This window comes from Geotrypetes seraphini, chromosome 4, assembly GCF_902459505.1.
Source record: "Geotrypetes seraphini chromosome 4, aGeoSer1.1, whole genome shotgun sequence".
Classification (NCBI taxonomy): domain Eukaryota; kingdom Metazoa; phylum Chordata; class Amphibia; order Gymnophiona; family Dermophiidae; genus Geotrypetes; species Geotrypetes seraphini.
Window position 1 is genome coordinate 89,639,385 of NC_047087.1, and position 16,118 is coordinate 89,655,502.

General features: G+C 43.4%; 1 protein-coding gene across 7 annotated transcripts in view; it reads left to right on the forward strand.

The window, feature by feature from the left end:
- Positions 1 to 16,118, forward strand: part of MORC1 (MORC family CW-type zinc finger 1) — a 178,542-nt gene that overhangs the window by 57,240 nt on the left and 105,184 nt on the right. For 6 of the 7 annotated variants that reach the window (XM_033943801.1, XM_033943804.1, XM_033943803.1 and 3 more), the window contains 3 exons: positions 1,637 to 1,748; positions 5,398 to 5,523; positions 9,895 to 9,974. In XM_033943801.1, the coding sequence (XP_033799692.1) occupies positions 1,637 to 1,748; positions 5,398 to 5,523; positions 9,895 to 9,974 (318 nt within the window). Of the gene's footprint in view, positions 1 to 1,623; positions 1,749 to 5,397; positions 5,524 to 9,894; positions 9,975 to 16,118 lie in introns of all 7 variants that reach the window. The other variant, XM_033943808.1, reaches the window with a different exon arrangement.

Here is a 16,118-nt window from a genome sequence, read left to right on the forward strand (position 1 = left end):
TTCAGTACTTTCTGCAGACTCATCGGTCCCACTAGATTCTAGGGGACTAGATTCAATTCCAGAATGATGTGCCTATTGCACTAGAAGAAAAGATTGGGTTCTTACCTTGATAATCTTTCTAGTAAATAGGCTCATCATTCTTGAAGCCCACCCTGTCAGATATTCATTAGCCTGCTTTCTGTCTCAGACATGTCTGATTGCAAGATATATTGTTTCTATCTAGCAAATGTAAAGATAGAGAAGATCAATGCTATCATGAAGTGATCAAGGAGTATTATTCAAAACTCCAGGACTGTTAGTGCAGGTTGCACTCAGGTAGGTGGCTTGTTTGTTCCACCTTGGTTTTGTTTTGTTTTTTTTAAATAATTTATATTCCGCATATCCTACAATTTTATGCAGATTATAAATTATTCAGGTACTCAAGCATTTTTCCCTAACTGTCCCGGTGGGCTCCCACTCTATCTAATATACCTGGGGCAATGGGGATTAAGTGACTTGCCCAGGGTCACAAGGAGCAGTGCGGGATTCAAATTCTCAACCTCAGGGAGCCGTGGCTGTAACTAACTACTGCACCACACACTCCCTGTTTTAAATGGTTTCATATAATTGGAGTTCAGTGTTTTTGATATAAGACTTATTTCTTGGAGAGTAACCCCTACCCCTCCCTGTTATGTTTCTTCTCTAGGGTTTGCCATCTTCTTTAATACCAACTGAGCATTTGCAGGACAGTCCAGAGTGAAAAGGGGTGGGGGGGGGCAGAGAGAAAAAAATGTAAATGAGGCTTTCTATACAGAATCTCGCAACGAGGGACTGACTTCCCATCAGTTCAAGAATAATGTGCTTATGTACTACAGAGAAGATTATCAAGGTAAGAACCTAATCTTTTCTTACCAGTGCACTGGTGTCTATTTCCAGACTAAATCAGGAATCCACATTGCAATATTGACCTATAAAGTGATCAGAATTCCTCTGGGTTACAGAAGTGCAGCTAGAAAAAAGTAAAGTACTTGTGAAAAAAAACATGCCTATAATATGATAAATGGAGGGTTGTTTTTTATATTATATCTAAATAACCAATTCTAAGTCAAGTCACGGCAGATGTAGCAAAACTGCAGCTTTACAGAGACCACAGACAGGAAGAGGGCAGCTTTGGAGCCTCTGCAAAGGCTTTGGGAATGCAGATATTTTTCCAGCATCAGAAATTCTTCTTTAGGTTTGTTGTCATTTCTCAGCTTTGAAATGATGTTGACCCTGGGTTGTTTCAAATTGGCTGGCAAAGTCATAGACCTGCACCAGAAAGTTTTAAAAGAAAATAATCTTGTTTCAATCAAAGATACTGTACTGATCTTGTACAGTATCCATATTTAGATTAAATAGCATCCTGAAATGCTTTGCAATTGTAGTATATCAATGTAATTGAACAGATCAAGCTAAAATTAGCACTCCTGAATCGGAGTCTTGAGTTGGAATGTGAAGAGAGGAGACAAGTTGAAGCACTGGAAGGTCATTTTAGATAACTGAGTTTCAGTTCCTGATTAACATCCTGCAGTGCATGTTACCTTTGATTCCTGATTACCTGATTCCTGTTTGCTATATACTTCAATAATCAAAGTGAAATGATAGGGTCTTTTCCCAGGAACCATGGTGATTATCTATAACTTGAAACTGATGGTCAGTGGAGAGCCGGAGTTGGACATTAGGACAGATGCTTCCGATATTTTACTTGCTGAGATGATGAACTTCAAGCGGTAAGTTGCCAAAGATCTCTGCAAAAGGCCTGTACATATTCACAATAGAAGTGAAGCTAGTGGTTCCTGTTGACTTAAAAATAACCCAGCTGATATTCAGAGTCATTTAACTAGCTGCTGACTGGTAACATTGCTTGGTCGAGGCTAGCCACTAATTTTCAGCGGCACTTAACCGACTAAGTGCAGCTGAAATTCACGGTTAGCACCTGGCTATGGTGGAGATGTTCCAGGGATGTAACCAGCACTTGGCCACTTAAGTGCTGATATTCAGCCCTAAGCGTCCAGGTTTAGCACATAAATTGAACTTCATTAAAGTCTGTCCTATTTTTATGATCAGTATCGACTTAAGTGGCTATGTGTTAGCTGGCTCAAAAATAACCAGATAGTCAAAGTCAAAGCTTGGACAGGGCCCAATTTAAATATCCAGGAATAACTCTTTTGATGGTGAGCAAAACCTCACTGCCACCAACTGAATATCAGGCCCAATAATTTTTATTGAGGAATTCTCAGCTATAGGATTCATTTTCAAAAAATTCAGTTTTCCAATTTGGGGAATTAGCCCATTTTAAAATTAGACACATTGAATGCCTATATTTAACGGCTTAGTTTCACACGGTACCGTAATGTAGGCAGCCAAAAATAGGTTGGTGAAGTTAACTACCGTAGTTAATTTTTAACCATTTAGCTTTGTCCAGGTATTAAGCTATAGCTTACTGGCAGAGTTGCTGCTAATAACCAGTTAAATCTAACTCCAGAAATCTCTTTCAGTTAGACTTAAAGCAGTTACTTTTAGGCAAGATTGCTTAAAGCCCAGGCTCTAAAGACCACAACACAACAACAGTGCAAAACAATAGCTACCCAATGATCAAAGCAAATAGCATTCAAATTTTAGGCACAGAAAATTTGCACTGTTGAACTGAAAACAAGGGGAGGAGCATGCCTGATTCATTTGCACAAGAGCAGCATTTACTGCAAAACTTTTGTGCGCATTTCTAGACAAAAACAGAAGTGCAAGCACACATCGGTGCAGTCTGTCTTTAAATAAATGTTTTTCAAAAATTGTTACACTTAAAGGCTGATATCTAAGTGCAGAAAAAGAGGCGCCAATGTGTGCTTTTAGTTTTGATAATGCTTGGACTCATACACGTTTGTTTCTCATGATCAGTGCTTAGAAGCAGCAAGGCTTCCTTCCACTTGCAAAAAAAGACAAAACTGGCTTTAACGAGAAATCAACAAGAAATTCTCTCCCCAGTGGTGTAGTAAGGGGAGGGAGGTATTCCGCCCCAGGTGATATGTTGGTGGGGGTGCCCTTCCTCCTCTCTGCCCCATGCCTCTTCCTACTCCTCCACTCGTCACGTGTGCACCCCTTTTCCCCATACCTATACCTAAGAACATAAGAATAGCCTTACTGGGTCAGACCAATGGTCCATCAAGCTCAGTAGCCCATTCTCACGGTGGCCAATCCAGGTCACTAGTAACTGGCCAAAATCCAAAGAGTAGCAACATTCCATGCTACCAATCCAGGGCAAGCAGAGGCTTCCCCCATGTCTTAATAAGAGACTATGGACTTTTCCTCCAGGAATTTGTCCAAATCTTTCTTAAAACCATCTACGTTATCCGCTTTTACCACAACCATTTGCAGCATGTTCCAGAGCTTAACTATTCTCTGAGTGAAAAACATATTTCCTCCTATTGGTTTTAAAAGTATTTCTCTGCAGTTTCGAGTGTCTCCTAGTCTTTGTAATTTTTGATGAAGTGAAAAATCGATCCACTTGTACCCGTTCTACTCCACTCAGGATTTTGTAGACTTCAATCATATCTCCCCTCAGCTTTCTCTTTTTCAAGCTAAAGAGCCCTAACCTTTTTAGTCTTTCCTCATATGAGAGAAGTTCCATCCCTTTTATCATCTTGGTCGCTCTTCTTTGAACCTTTTCTTGTGCCGCTATATCTTTCTTGAGATAAGGAAACCAGAATTGAATGCAATACTCTTGGTGAGGTCGCCCAATGGAGCGATTCAGAGGCACTATAATATCTTTAGTCTTGATAACCATCTCTTTTTTAATAATTCCTATCATCTTGTTTGCTTTTTTGACCGCCGCCACACATTAGGCGGAAGGTTTCATCGTATTGTCTACAATGACACCCAGATCCCTTTCTTGGGCGCTAACCCCCAAGGTGGACCTAGCATCTGGTGACTGTGATTTGGGTTATTCTTCCCAATGTGCATCAATTTGCATTTGTCCACATTAAATTTCATCTGCTACTTGGAAACCCTGTCTTCCAATTTCCTAAGGCCTGCCTGCAATGTTTCACAATCCGCATGTGTTTTAACAACTGAACAGTTTAGTGTCATCTGCAAATTTAATCACCTCACTCGTTGTTCCAATTTCCAGATCATTTATAAATACGTTAAATAGCACCGGTCCCAGTACAGATTCCTATCAAATTTCAAATCCTTTTAAAAATTATTGTGCTGGTATTTAAGGTTATTCATTATAACAGTCCCTGGTATTTAGCACAAGTAATGACGCTATTTCTGCCTTCTAGATCTCTAAGATCAGAAGGGGCAATATGATTGTCACTAAATGAGTTTTCACGAGTACACTATGAAAACACAAGGGTATCTGCAATTTCAATTGCAGGGGTGTCATTATGGAACAAATTGATAGGATCATTGAGAGCACCACTGGATTTACAAATGTTTAAGAAATTATTGAAAACTACTTTGTTTGTAGAGGCATTTAAGTGAATGAATATTAATACTTTATGGAGAAATTGACATTGTTGTATGTGGAGGTATTACAGAGAATGAAGACAATTTTTATGGAGATTAACATTTTTGTATGTTATTGTATATGTCCTAATATTATGATTGTATTTTGTAAGCCACTTAGGTGTAAGCGGGTAAGAAATTTTTTAAATAAATTAATAAAATAAGAGACTGCGGGCTCCTTTTACGAAGCCGTGTTAGCAGCTTCAGCGCGCGCAACATTTCATCACGCACTAACCCCTGCGCTAGTCTAAAAACTACTGCCTGCTCAAGAGGGGGCGGTAGCAGCTAGCGCGGCCGGAGGTTTAGCGCACGGTATTACATGTGTTAAACCGCTACCGTGCCTTCGTAAAAGGAGCCCTACAATTAGCTAATCCTAGACCAATAACTATTCATTTCTCCACTAACTTTTTTGTGGTGAAGATCAAACTCAAAACTTTTCAGACCTTTATATAGAATGGATGCCCAAATTCAGTCTTTCATATTTACTTTGCGGCTTGGTTTATTTGTTACTTGTTTACATAGGCACCTGTTTTTAATTAATTGTGGTAAGGAAATAAATTTAATTACTGTTTCACACTCTTATTCTGAATTAGTCATTGTTTCTGCTTTCTATATTATTGCATCTCAAACAACATGGAATTGTTTAGCTTACTGCTTAAGAAAGACAAATTTCAATTAAAAGAGGGTATCACGGTAAGAACTTGTAATTCTTATTATAGCTGGCATTCAGCAACCTTTCCTCAGTGCTATACACAGAGAAGTGTATCAAGCCCCCGTGATTGTTAGCATACTCTTTTGCTGCTGATACTCTAATAAATTTATTGGTTTAGTAAAAATGTCTTTTTCTTTACATGGTTCGAATACTACTTCTTAAAGGCAACGGGAACACTGGTCTCTCAGAGCTTATTCATCAATACTGTATTTTGATCCCCAAATGAAAATATTTATTCAGGCCAAGAGGGTTGAAACTAAACGCCTTCCTTATAGTTTATACAGACCTAGGTAAGTTTTAATTGTTATCATTGTTATTTTTGTAGATATCCTGACTTTTCAAGCAAAGGTGATTAACAAACAGGAACATGACATATTACATATGTACAGTATGTTGTATGAAAATTGATGTACTACGTAACTCAGCAGAAGAATTGAAAGCAAAATAGTGTTTTTTGCTGTTTAATCATAATATAGTTGTCAGTCTTGAGGAATACCATATTTATTTGAATATAAACTGAGGCAACCTTTTTTCCACCCAAAAAGGAGGAAAAAAGATTGATTTGAATATAAACCCGGGGTGGGGGAGAGGGATTTATATTCAAGTGTTCTGCCCTGCCAGGCTGTGCACCCAGTCCCGTGCCTCACTCTCTCCCCTGCCCTGCCAGGCTCTGCACCTAGCACCTTCCCTCCCCTGCCAAGCTTTGCATCCAGCCCTTCTTCCTCCCCTGCCAAGCTCTGCGCCCTGTCCCCCTCGTTCCCTCCCTCCACTGATGCTTTGCAGGCCTCCCCCAGGTCTGCCATTAAACCCTGGTGGGCCAGGACAGGAGGAATCCCTCCTGCCTCCTGTACCGGCTGACTCTGTCACAGCCCACCAACCTCCAACTTCCCAGACATTAAAAAACCCAACTTTTAAAACTCTAGTGGTCCAGCGGTGAACTGGGGCAGGAACGATCTTTCATGCTCCTGCCCTGTGCAGAGCCGCTATCTGAATTACTGCTGTGAGTTCTCACAACAACTTCGCAAGACCATGGGAACTCTCCACAACCCCCCTCCCCATAGGCTCTTCTTTTGCTCCCTCTCCCTCCCTCCAACCCCCTGTGGGTGCTTCTCTCTCTCTCTCCACAATCCTCCTACCCCATGGGTTCTTCTGTTTCTCCCTATCTTTCTCTCTCTCTCTCCCTCCCTCCAATCTCCCTCCCATGGGTGCTTTTCTCTCTCCCTCCCGCCCTCCCTCCCCCCCTGCTTCTGTCGCCTGTCCCCCACCTACCTCCTCACCAAAACTGAATCTTTGGGCATATCGACGGCAGCAGGCTCACCTCGCTGATGCTTCCAGCTGGCCCAAAGATTCAATTTCAGCATAGCAGGAAGATGTAGGTGGGAGAAAGGGCAGACAGATTAGGACACTCACCATATCTCTCTCCTCAAATCACTTCACTGGCTCCCAATCTGCCTCCACATACAGTTCAGCCTCCTATTACTATCCTACAAGTGTGTTTATGCCACAGCCCCTCAGTATTTCTCATAAGAACATAAGAATTGCCGCTGCTGGGTCAGACCAGTGGCCCATTGTGCACAGCCTTCTGCTCCCGCGGTGGCCCCTAGGTCAAAGACCAGTGCCCTAACTGAGACCTGCCTTACCTGCGTACGTTCCGGTTCACTAGGAACTTATCTAACTTTGTCTTGAATCCTTGGAGGGTGTTTTTCCCTATGACAGCCTCCGGAAGAGCATTCCAGTTTTCCACCACTCTCTGGGTGAAGAAGAACTTCCTTACGTTTGTACGGAATCTATCCCCTTTTAACTTTAGAGAGTGTCCTCTCGTTCTACTAAGTCTATTCCCTTCAGAATCTTGAATGTTTCTATCATGTCCCCACTCAGTCTCCTCTTTCAAGGGAGAAGAGACCCAGTTTCTCTAATCTCTCGCAGTACGGCAACTCCTCCAGCCCCTTTACCTTTCTTATCTCTCCTTATACGTCTCTCAAGAACTCCGTTTCTCAGATGTTTTTATCTGTACCCTTTTCCTCCACTGCCAATTCCAGACTTTGTTCCTTTCATCTAGCTGCCCTTTATGCCTGGAATAAACTACCTGAGTTCATCCTTCACGCCACTTCTGTTACCTTGTTTAAAAGTAGACCGAGAACCCACCTTTTTGATATAGCCTTCAGTTCATAAACCTATTCTGTAGAGCAGTCCTCACCATACTTCCCTATTTTCTATGGCTTCTTTCAATTGCTTGATGTTCATTCCCATGTCATTCTTGATTGTATACAACCAACGGGCCTTTGGTCTCCCCTGCTTCCTTTTACCACTGACCATTCTGAGTAGCACCCCTTTTTCTAGTCAGTTTCTATCTGGTAATCTTGCCTTCCAGAGATAATTCTGGGTTTATATGATCAAGAACATCTTTGTTAGTGATCCTAGCTGTCTATGGGATTCGTAGAAGTATTTTCCAGCACCTCAGCTCGAGGGAGTCAATTTTTTTTCTATCTGCTTTCTTGAGTGTCCATGTTTTGCAGCCATATGTCGCGATTGTGAACACAATGGCAATAATCAGTCTTTGTTTGATGGTGACTGAAATGTCTTTGCATTTCCATATTTAATCCATGTTCACCATGGCTGCACAATCTAGTGCTAGTCAATGCTTGATCTCTGCTGTCGAATCACCACTGTGATCAATGAGGGACCAAAGGAAAATGAAGTTGTCAACCACTTCTATTTCTTCATTGTTGATCTTTATGTGGACTTTCTTGTTGGTGGTAGTCATGATTTTGGTTTTCTTAATGTTCAGGTAAAGTCTCGTGTTCTTGCTCTCTTCTTTCAACTTTAGGATCAGCTTTTTGAGGTCCTTCTCACTCTCTACTAGCAAGATAGTATCATCTGTGTATCTCAGATTGTTGGTGGTTCTTCTGCCTATTTTCACCCGAATCATCAAGGTCCAGTTTCCTCATGATTACTTCTGCATAGAGGTTGAAAAGAAAAGGAGAGAGGATTCGTAGTTTTTTGATCGCAGTAGAGTGTTCTGATTATCCTGATCAGGTGCACTGGCACTCCAACCTCACACAGGGCCAGATTCTCAAAACCTAAGGTTGCTTTTAATGCGATTGCTAAACCAGTTCCAGTTGGTTTAGCGTGCATGTATTTTAGCAGTCTCTGATTCTGCCATGCAAATGGGCTCATCAATATTTAAATGAGCACTCCAGTTGATTCTTTATCATTGCCGAGTGATTCTCCAAGTGCAGCATCAGCTTTTGGCAATCGAAAATCAGCAACTGGGCCCTCTGCCCTTATGGAATCCAGTTTGGGCATTAGGAAGTTCTCGATAAAGGATGTTTCCCAAGCACCTCTGGATGATCTTTAGAAGCACCTTACTGGTGTACGGGATCAGGGCAATTGTTCTATAGTTGGTACTGTATCTAGCGTTGCTTTTCTTCAGCAGTAGGATAAAAACGGATCTTTTCCAGCCCTTTGGCCATGTTCAGATCCTTTAGATCTTCTGGCATAGTGCTGTCAGTGTGGCTCTTGGGACTGGTTTGAGCAGCTCTGCAGGGATTCCATCAATGCCATGTGCTTTGTGGTTTGGCAGCTGCCTCAGCGTCCAATCCGCTTCACTTTCCAATAGGTCTCGTTCTGCTTCCTCTTGACCACCCTAGCTAGCAGATTATCCATCCCCCCTAACTGTATCCCCCACCCTGGCATCCAGTTTGTCTTGTTTGCTTAGATTGTAAGCTCTTTTGAGTAGGGACTGCCTCCTTTGTGATTCTGTACAGCATTGTGAATATCTGATAGCACTCTAGAAATAATTAATAGTATTAGTAGGACAGGAGAGAAAGCTGTCCAAACACCAGGACAGACCTCTAAAAAGAGGACATGTCTGGGTAAATCTGGACATCTGGTAACCTTATATGTGCTGAGCCTGGCAATTCTCAGTTTTATTGTGGCTTCTGCAAGTGAGTTGAAGAGGAAGTTGCTGGACGTAGGTGTAATTGGTAGATAAGTTGAAAGGAATGTGCTGGACATGATGAGTCTGTGACAGGCAGAACTGGGATGCAGATGGGGAGGAAGTGCTAGACTTGGTGGGCATGGAGAGGTTAGAGGAGACATGCTGGACTTGATAGCTGTGGGAGGGATAATAGACATAACAGATGGAGGAAATGCTGGACATTTGAGGATATAGGGAAAGGAAGGAAAGATGCAGGACTAAGGCTTAGGCCTTAATTCACCCAGGAGGGAGGAGCCTAAGGGGAAAGGGCAAGGCCTTGAGCTGCCCTAGTGGAGGGGGTAAGGCCTTGATCTGCTTCGGAGGAAGGGAGGTAGGCTTGAATTGCCTCCAGGAGGGGTTGCTAGGGTCTTGAACTGCCTGGTGGTACTGGGTGGGTAAATACGGCTGAAGGTTCACTTAGATAATGGCCCAGCCCTGTATAGAAATGTAACATTTGATGGCAGATTAGGATTGCAATATCCAATTGTACTTCCTGATACATGCCTTAGAGCCTGAGTCATCTCTGGATTTTGCTTCACTTCCCTACGTGTTAGGGTGCACTTATCTCACACTGGTTGAATTCTGTCTTCTTCAAAGGGAATGAAACATGTTGTAAAGGAAAGGAAATTCAGTAAATGCACTGAGCCCTGTTCATTATGATTGTGTTTCTCTGTCTTAATAGGATGTATCCTTATGTTACATCATCCATCAAAGTTCTTGCAAAGCAAGAACTGGTAAAAGCAGAGTCGGCTGTGAGCAGTGGTAGGTGCTATTCTGGAATGACCTTCTTAATTTTTAGAGTTAAAATTTGGTGAGGAGTTAACAAATGTCTTATAGAGCAGTGAACCTCAATCCTGACCTGTGGAACCACCAGCCAGTCGGGTTTTCAGGATATCCCTAATGAATATGCATCAGACAGCTTTGCATGTAAAGGAGATGATAGGCATACAGATCTATCTCATGCATATTCTTTAGGGATATCTTGAAACCCGACTGTCTGGTGGTCCTTCAGGACAGGTTTGAGAACCACTATTGTAAAAGACAGTGTTTAGAGTGATTTCCACGGGCGAAAAGCACTTTATCCAAATAAATCAGCAGTCTGAAAACTTTGCATTCTGTACATTGATAAAAATATAAGCACAATGCAACAGTGTACATTTGCAGGGAATACATTCCTAAGGCTGCCAGCTGGATCCAGATTCACAGGACAGGGTTGATCCACTTTTGGGTTTACCTGTTGCATACAGGGACTTGTAGCTCTGATTTCTCCATTGCAATCCCTAAGAAAAGCAAGACTAACCTAAGTGATGCTTAAACGTTTATGTCTAGTGGCATCCGAATCTGAAATTGTGGCCAAATGGAAACAAACCAATGGACTAACACTACAAGATTAGATTTTGTTTGAAAGCATTGGGGGATTTGGAAAAGCCAACTGATTAACTTCATGGAAGTATGATCCCAAGCAGGAGGAATGGATCCACCTTGATATTATAATTACTGAAGGGTAGGGAGGGGATAGGAGGAGGTTATGGATGAGAGGAAGCACTGAAGAATCACCTTGTTATCCCAGCTGATGACTTATATTTGATGCGCAGGGGTGGGGTGTTTTAAGGGATAGTGGGGTGGGGGAAGGGGGTTGGGAAATTGTTGCCATTTTTATACAGTATCTTGGCTTATGGAGTTATGGTAAATGTATATGAGTTCTGTTTATAATGTTGGACCTATGTTATTTGTGATGAAAACTTTCGCTAATAAAAATTTATTGATTTTTAAAAAAAATCCAAAACTGCAAATCCCAGCATGCACTCGGGTAAATCCAGGACTGGATCAATCCTGTTCTGCAAATCTGAAACTAGTTGGCAGCCTTACACATTTCCTAGGATTTGACCTTTTTGAAAACTATGTGTGGTTTTCTAATCAAAAAATTTCCCCAATGGAGGTGATTTGATATTGCCTTGTATATAATTTGTTTGATTTAATATATTAGATATTATGTTGATTAAGGCTGAAATTTTTTGTTCCAGCAGATTATATAGTATTATAAATAAATGAGTAAGTATGTACACATGCTTTTTTCATGGGCAGTTTTTATAGTAAAAGCACTTTGCAGGTAACTTGAAAATTGCCCCATAATTAATTGATTTTCACTCTAGAGCGCTTATTTTGAAGCTTATGGATTGAGAATGACACGGTGACTGTTTTCCCTGCTAAGCCATGGTAAACGCGGAGAGACAGGGAAAAATTTGGCTGTTTGCTGCAGGTTCGGAAACAAGGCTTTTCACCTCCTCGCGGGAGCAGTAAAGGGCCTTGTTCCCATAGTAAAGGAAGACTGCCATGTTGCCTCCCTCCCCTCCCAGCCAGCAGCCCCTCCCTTGCGATCATGGAAGTTACATTAGAAGGAAGGACTCAGCTGGAGGAAGGTCCTGGAGCAGGCCTGCGACGTTGCCTCTTCATCGATGAAGCTTCTAAGAGGCTGGTAGGCCCAGGGCAAGAGGCGAAAAGGGGCCGACCCGCTAAAGGAGTCACAGGTTTTTTGTTTTTTTGCCATTTGACCCTCAATTGTGAGGGGGAGAGGGGGACTGTTGGTCCAGCGATCGTGTGGGGCTGCTGGACCCGCAATTGTCAGGGGCTGCTGCTGCACCCGTGAATGGAGGGTGAATGGAGGAGGGAGTTGCTTGGGCTGCTGGACTGGCTGGAGCTGAAGGGAAGAGAGACAGGTGCTGGATATGGTTTGGGGATTGGGGGGAAGGGAAAGAGGTGCTAGGCCCATGTGGTGGGGGGACTTTAGCTGGAGGGAAGAGAGAGGTGCCAGACCCACACTTGGGCACCAAAGGGAGGGGATAGAGGTGTTGGACCCATGGGAAGGGGGCTAGAAGGAAGGGAGAGAGGTGCAGGACCTGCAGGGAGGAGGAGAGAGAAGGGAAAGAGAAAAACTGAACCAAGGGGATGAAGGAAGAGTGAGTGAAATATTGAACATAGCAGAGGGAGGAAAGAGTACTGTGTTCAGTATTGGTCACCGTACCTCAAGAAGGATATGGCAATACTTGAGAGGGTCCAGAGGAGAGCGACACGAATGATTAAGGGCATGGAAAACCTTTCATACACTGAAAGACTGGAGAGGCTAGAGCTCTTCTCCTTGGAAAAGCGGAGACTCAGAGGAGACATGATAGAAACCTACAAGATCATGAAGGGCATAGAGAAAGTAGAGAGAGATAGATTCTTCAAAATTTCAAAACATAAAAGAACAAGAGGGCATTCGGAAAAATTGGTAGGGGATAGATTCAAAACAAATGCTAGGAAGTTTTTCTTTACTCAACGGGTGGTGGATACCTGGAATGCGCTTCCAGAGGACGTAATAGGGCAGAGTACGGTAATGGGGTTTAAGAAAGGATTGGACAATTTTCTGTTGAAAAAGGGGATAGAGGGGTATAGATAGAGGATTGCTGCACAGGTCCTGGACCTGTTGGGCCGCCGCGTGAGCGGACTGCTGGGCGCGATGGACCTCGGGTCTGACCCAGCAGAGGCATTGCTTATGTTCTTATGTTCTTATGTTCTTACATTGGTGTAAGGGAGTAAGAGAGGGGAGAAACTGGACACAGATATACAAAAAGAGGGGGGATGGTGGGTATGGATGGGAGCATAGGAACAGGGATAAAAAGGGGAATGCTGCATGGGGTTGGTATATGGACACAGAGGGGTAATGCCAGACATGAAAGAGAATATGGACACAGAAAGAAGATGGCTAGACATGGGGGGAGAATAAGAATGCAGAAGGAAGATGCTGAACATAGGGGTGGCATAGGCATATAGAGGAATGATACTGTACACAGGGGAAGGGGATCATAGAATGCTGAGATGATGAAGGCAGGGAGATGGGTACAAGGGAAATACTAGAAAGGGACGTATAGGAGACATAGAAAAGGGAGATGCTGAACATGGGGAACGATGCATACACCGAGATAGATGGATGGTGAGCATGGAGAAAGAAAAAAAATGGCAAATGGCCAGGAAAACCCTGACAAGTGAGTTAAGAGAAGACAAAGAAAACAGATACCAACGCCTGAGACCAACATGATTTGAAGAATAAAATGACGAGACAACAAATGGTAGAAAAAATCATTTTATTTTCTATTTTATGATTAGAATATATCAGATTTGAAATATGTATCCTGCTAGAGCTGGTGTTGGATATAACTGGGGACCGTAAATCCCAGGCTGTTCTTCTTTAGTTTCCAGCTGGCTTAGGGCTCTCTGACCCTGCAGTTGCCCTAGTTCAGTGGTGTCCAAAATTTTTTCAAAGATGGCCAGACTTGATGAAGTGAACATGCGCGAGGGCCGACCATTTTGCCTGACCTTTAAAATGAAGTACAAATGAACTATTTTATGTAAACTTTATTGCCAACGATTTGAATTACAATTCTAAACAGTAGTAAAATCACTCTGCCTTTCATATTTAAAGTAACAACAAAGAGGCACAACCAGTCACAACAGGGTTTGGATGGGGGGCGCTCAGAATAAGCTACAGTACTAGCCTGAAACAACTCCTCTCAAGAAGTAAAGGGCGCTCTCAGTGTGAACCATCAGCAATGGGAGCAGAAGCTCCGATACTTCACTTCCGGGCTGAGGCAGGAAGCCTCCACCACCACACCATCATTGAGCCCCCTATGTGTATATAATAATGAAAGACACCTACAATAAGGCCCTAAATAAATAATGCAATCCAAACAAACCCGTGAGCAATTTAAACTCAAACGGTGGAGATACAAACTGAGCGACCCCCACACAAACCCTGCCAGCCGAAACCCGCCAAGCTAACTACAACGCAATATCAAAACATACTTAAACTCAATCAAAAAAATACTTATCTAAACCAAACTGCCACAATGAGAACGCCAGGAGCCGAAGTTCAACCAAGCTGGTTTCGGGGAGGAGCCCTTCTTCAGGAACCAAGCCCCCGACCGCAAACCAAAAACAAAAAAATGGAATGAAAAAAATGCCGAAAAACGAAGCGGGACGGCTGGAGGGAGGGGTAACCGAGCGGGAGAGCACTCGCGCCTAAAAAGCGGACCAGGAATTACGTCACACACAACCCAACCAATCATACAGGACGCACAACGCGTCCTAAATCACTCATACAGGGGCGGGAAAAAGAAAAAAGCCCCAAAGCTACAGAAAGAAAACAGCAAGACCCGTGCAGTACTCGAACCCAAACATGCTGGAAACCACCCAGCACAGGAAACCTACACGATAACACGGCACCCAGAAAGGATAGACAGGAACCCTATATAATGGTGTTCCATTCCACACTTTCATTAAGGCCGTGGGGAACAACAGCTTGAAGTTGGAAAATCCAATATTGTTCCCTAAGGTTTAACTGAAATTGTTTATCCCCCCTGAAATCCCAGGGAATTTGCTCCAGCACAAACCATGCCAGATCAGTAAACTGATGACCAGCTTCCAAACAATGAGGCACCAGAGGGGCGGCTAAAGATGCCGTTCTGATCCTACTCCTGTGTTCTTGAAGTCTTATCCTGATCTTTCTACTCGTGCGCCCCACGTAGTGAAGCGCACAAGGACAGATGATAATATATACCACCCAAGCAGAATCACAGGACATTTGGGATCTAAGATGGTAAGTGCGCTGCGTCCGAGGATGTTGCCATTGAGAAATGGATAAAGAGGACGCACACATATCACAATGGCCACATGGACCATGCCTCCCCCCGGTGACAGCTCGGCCTTTAGTAGATAACAATTCCTTCAAATTTTTTGGACGAGAGAAAGCAATGCAAGGAGCCTGGTTAAAGATGGCATGATGGTCCAAAACATGCCAATGCTTTCTCACGATACCGGCTACCTGGTGGGCTTGGTCAGAAAATGAAATGACACACACCTGCTGTTCCATGGGCGGCCTAATAGCAGGAGCCCGCAGAAGCTCAGGATTGGCATAGCGTGCTCTGCGATAGGCCCTCTTGATGGTCCAATCTGGATAACCGCGTGCCTTAAAGCGCTGCCATAACAGCTTGGCCTGAGTTCTGAACTCCCCTAATGAGGAGCAGATTCGGCGGATCCTGAGAAATTGCCCCACAGGCAATGATTGACGCAGCCTGGCAGGATGACAGCTGGTGAAGTGTAAATATGAGGTACGATCGGTAACTTTCCGAAAGACCGTTGTAACCAAATGCCCACCAGACTTGCTGACCATGGTGTCCAAATAGGTGACCCTGGCTCCATCCACCGTAGCGGTGAACTTCAAGTGTCTATCCAGGGTATTCAGCCAGGTAAGGAATTCATCAAATCTGGCCTTGGTACCAGTCCAAACCAGGAACACATCATCGATGTACCGGAGCCATGTGCCAATATCCGACATCCACATAGATGGATATAACAGCTGTTCTTCGAAATTCGTAACATAGAGGTTAGCCACACTAGGGGCCATGGCCGTCCCCATGGCTACCCCGTGAGTCTGCAGATAAAATTCCCCTCTTACTTCGAAGAAATTCCGCTGTAAAACCAAGGTGGCTAATTGCATCAAAAAAACCTTGGTTATACGATGATGGAAAAGCCCTTCAGATAACTGTTGTTCCACAATCTTCAAGGCCTCAGTCTGAGGGATATTGCAATATAGGGCTTCCAAATCCATAGTAACCAAGAGGTCAGTGTGTTGAACCTGGATGGACTCGATTTTATTCAAGAAATTGGTGGTATCCAATACAAAGGAACGTGCCTGAGCAACCCTGGGTTTCAAAAAGTGATCGACCATTTTGGACAGGGGCTCAAGAATGGTCCCACAGAGGGAGACTATAGGCCTACCCGGAGGGTTGGAAAGTGTTTTATGAATTTTGGGTACCGTGTAAAAGCGAGGACTGCGACTAGGAGGTTGGGATAGATATCTGGCTTCGGATT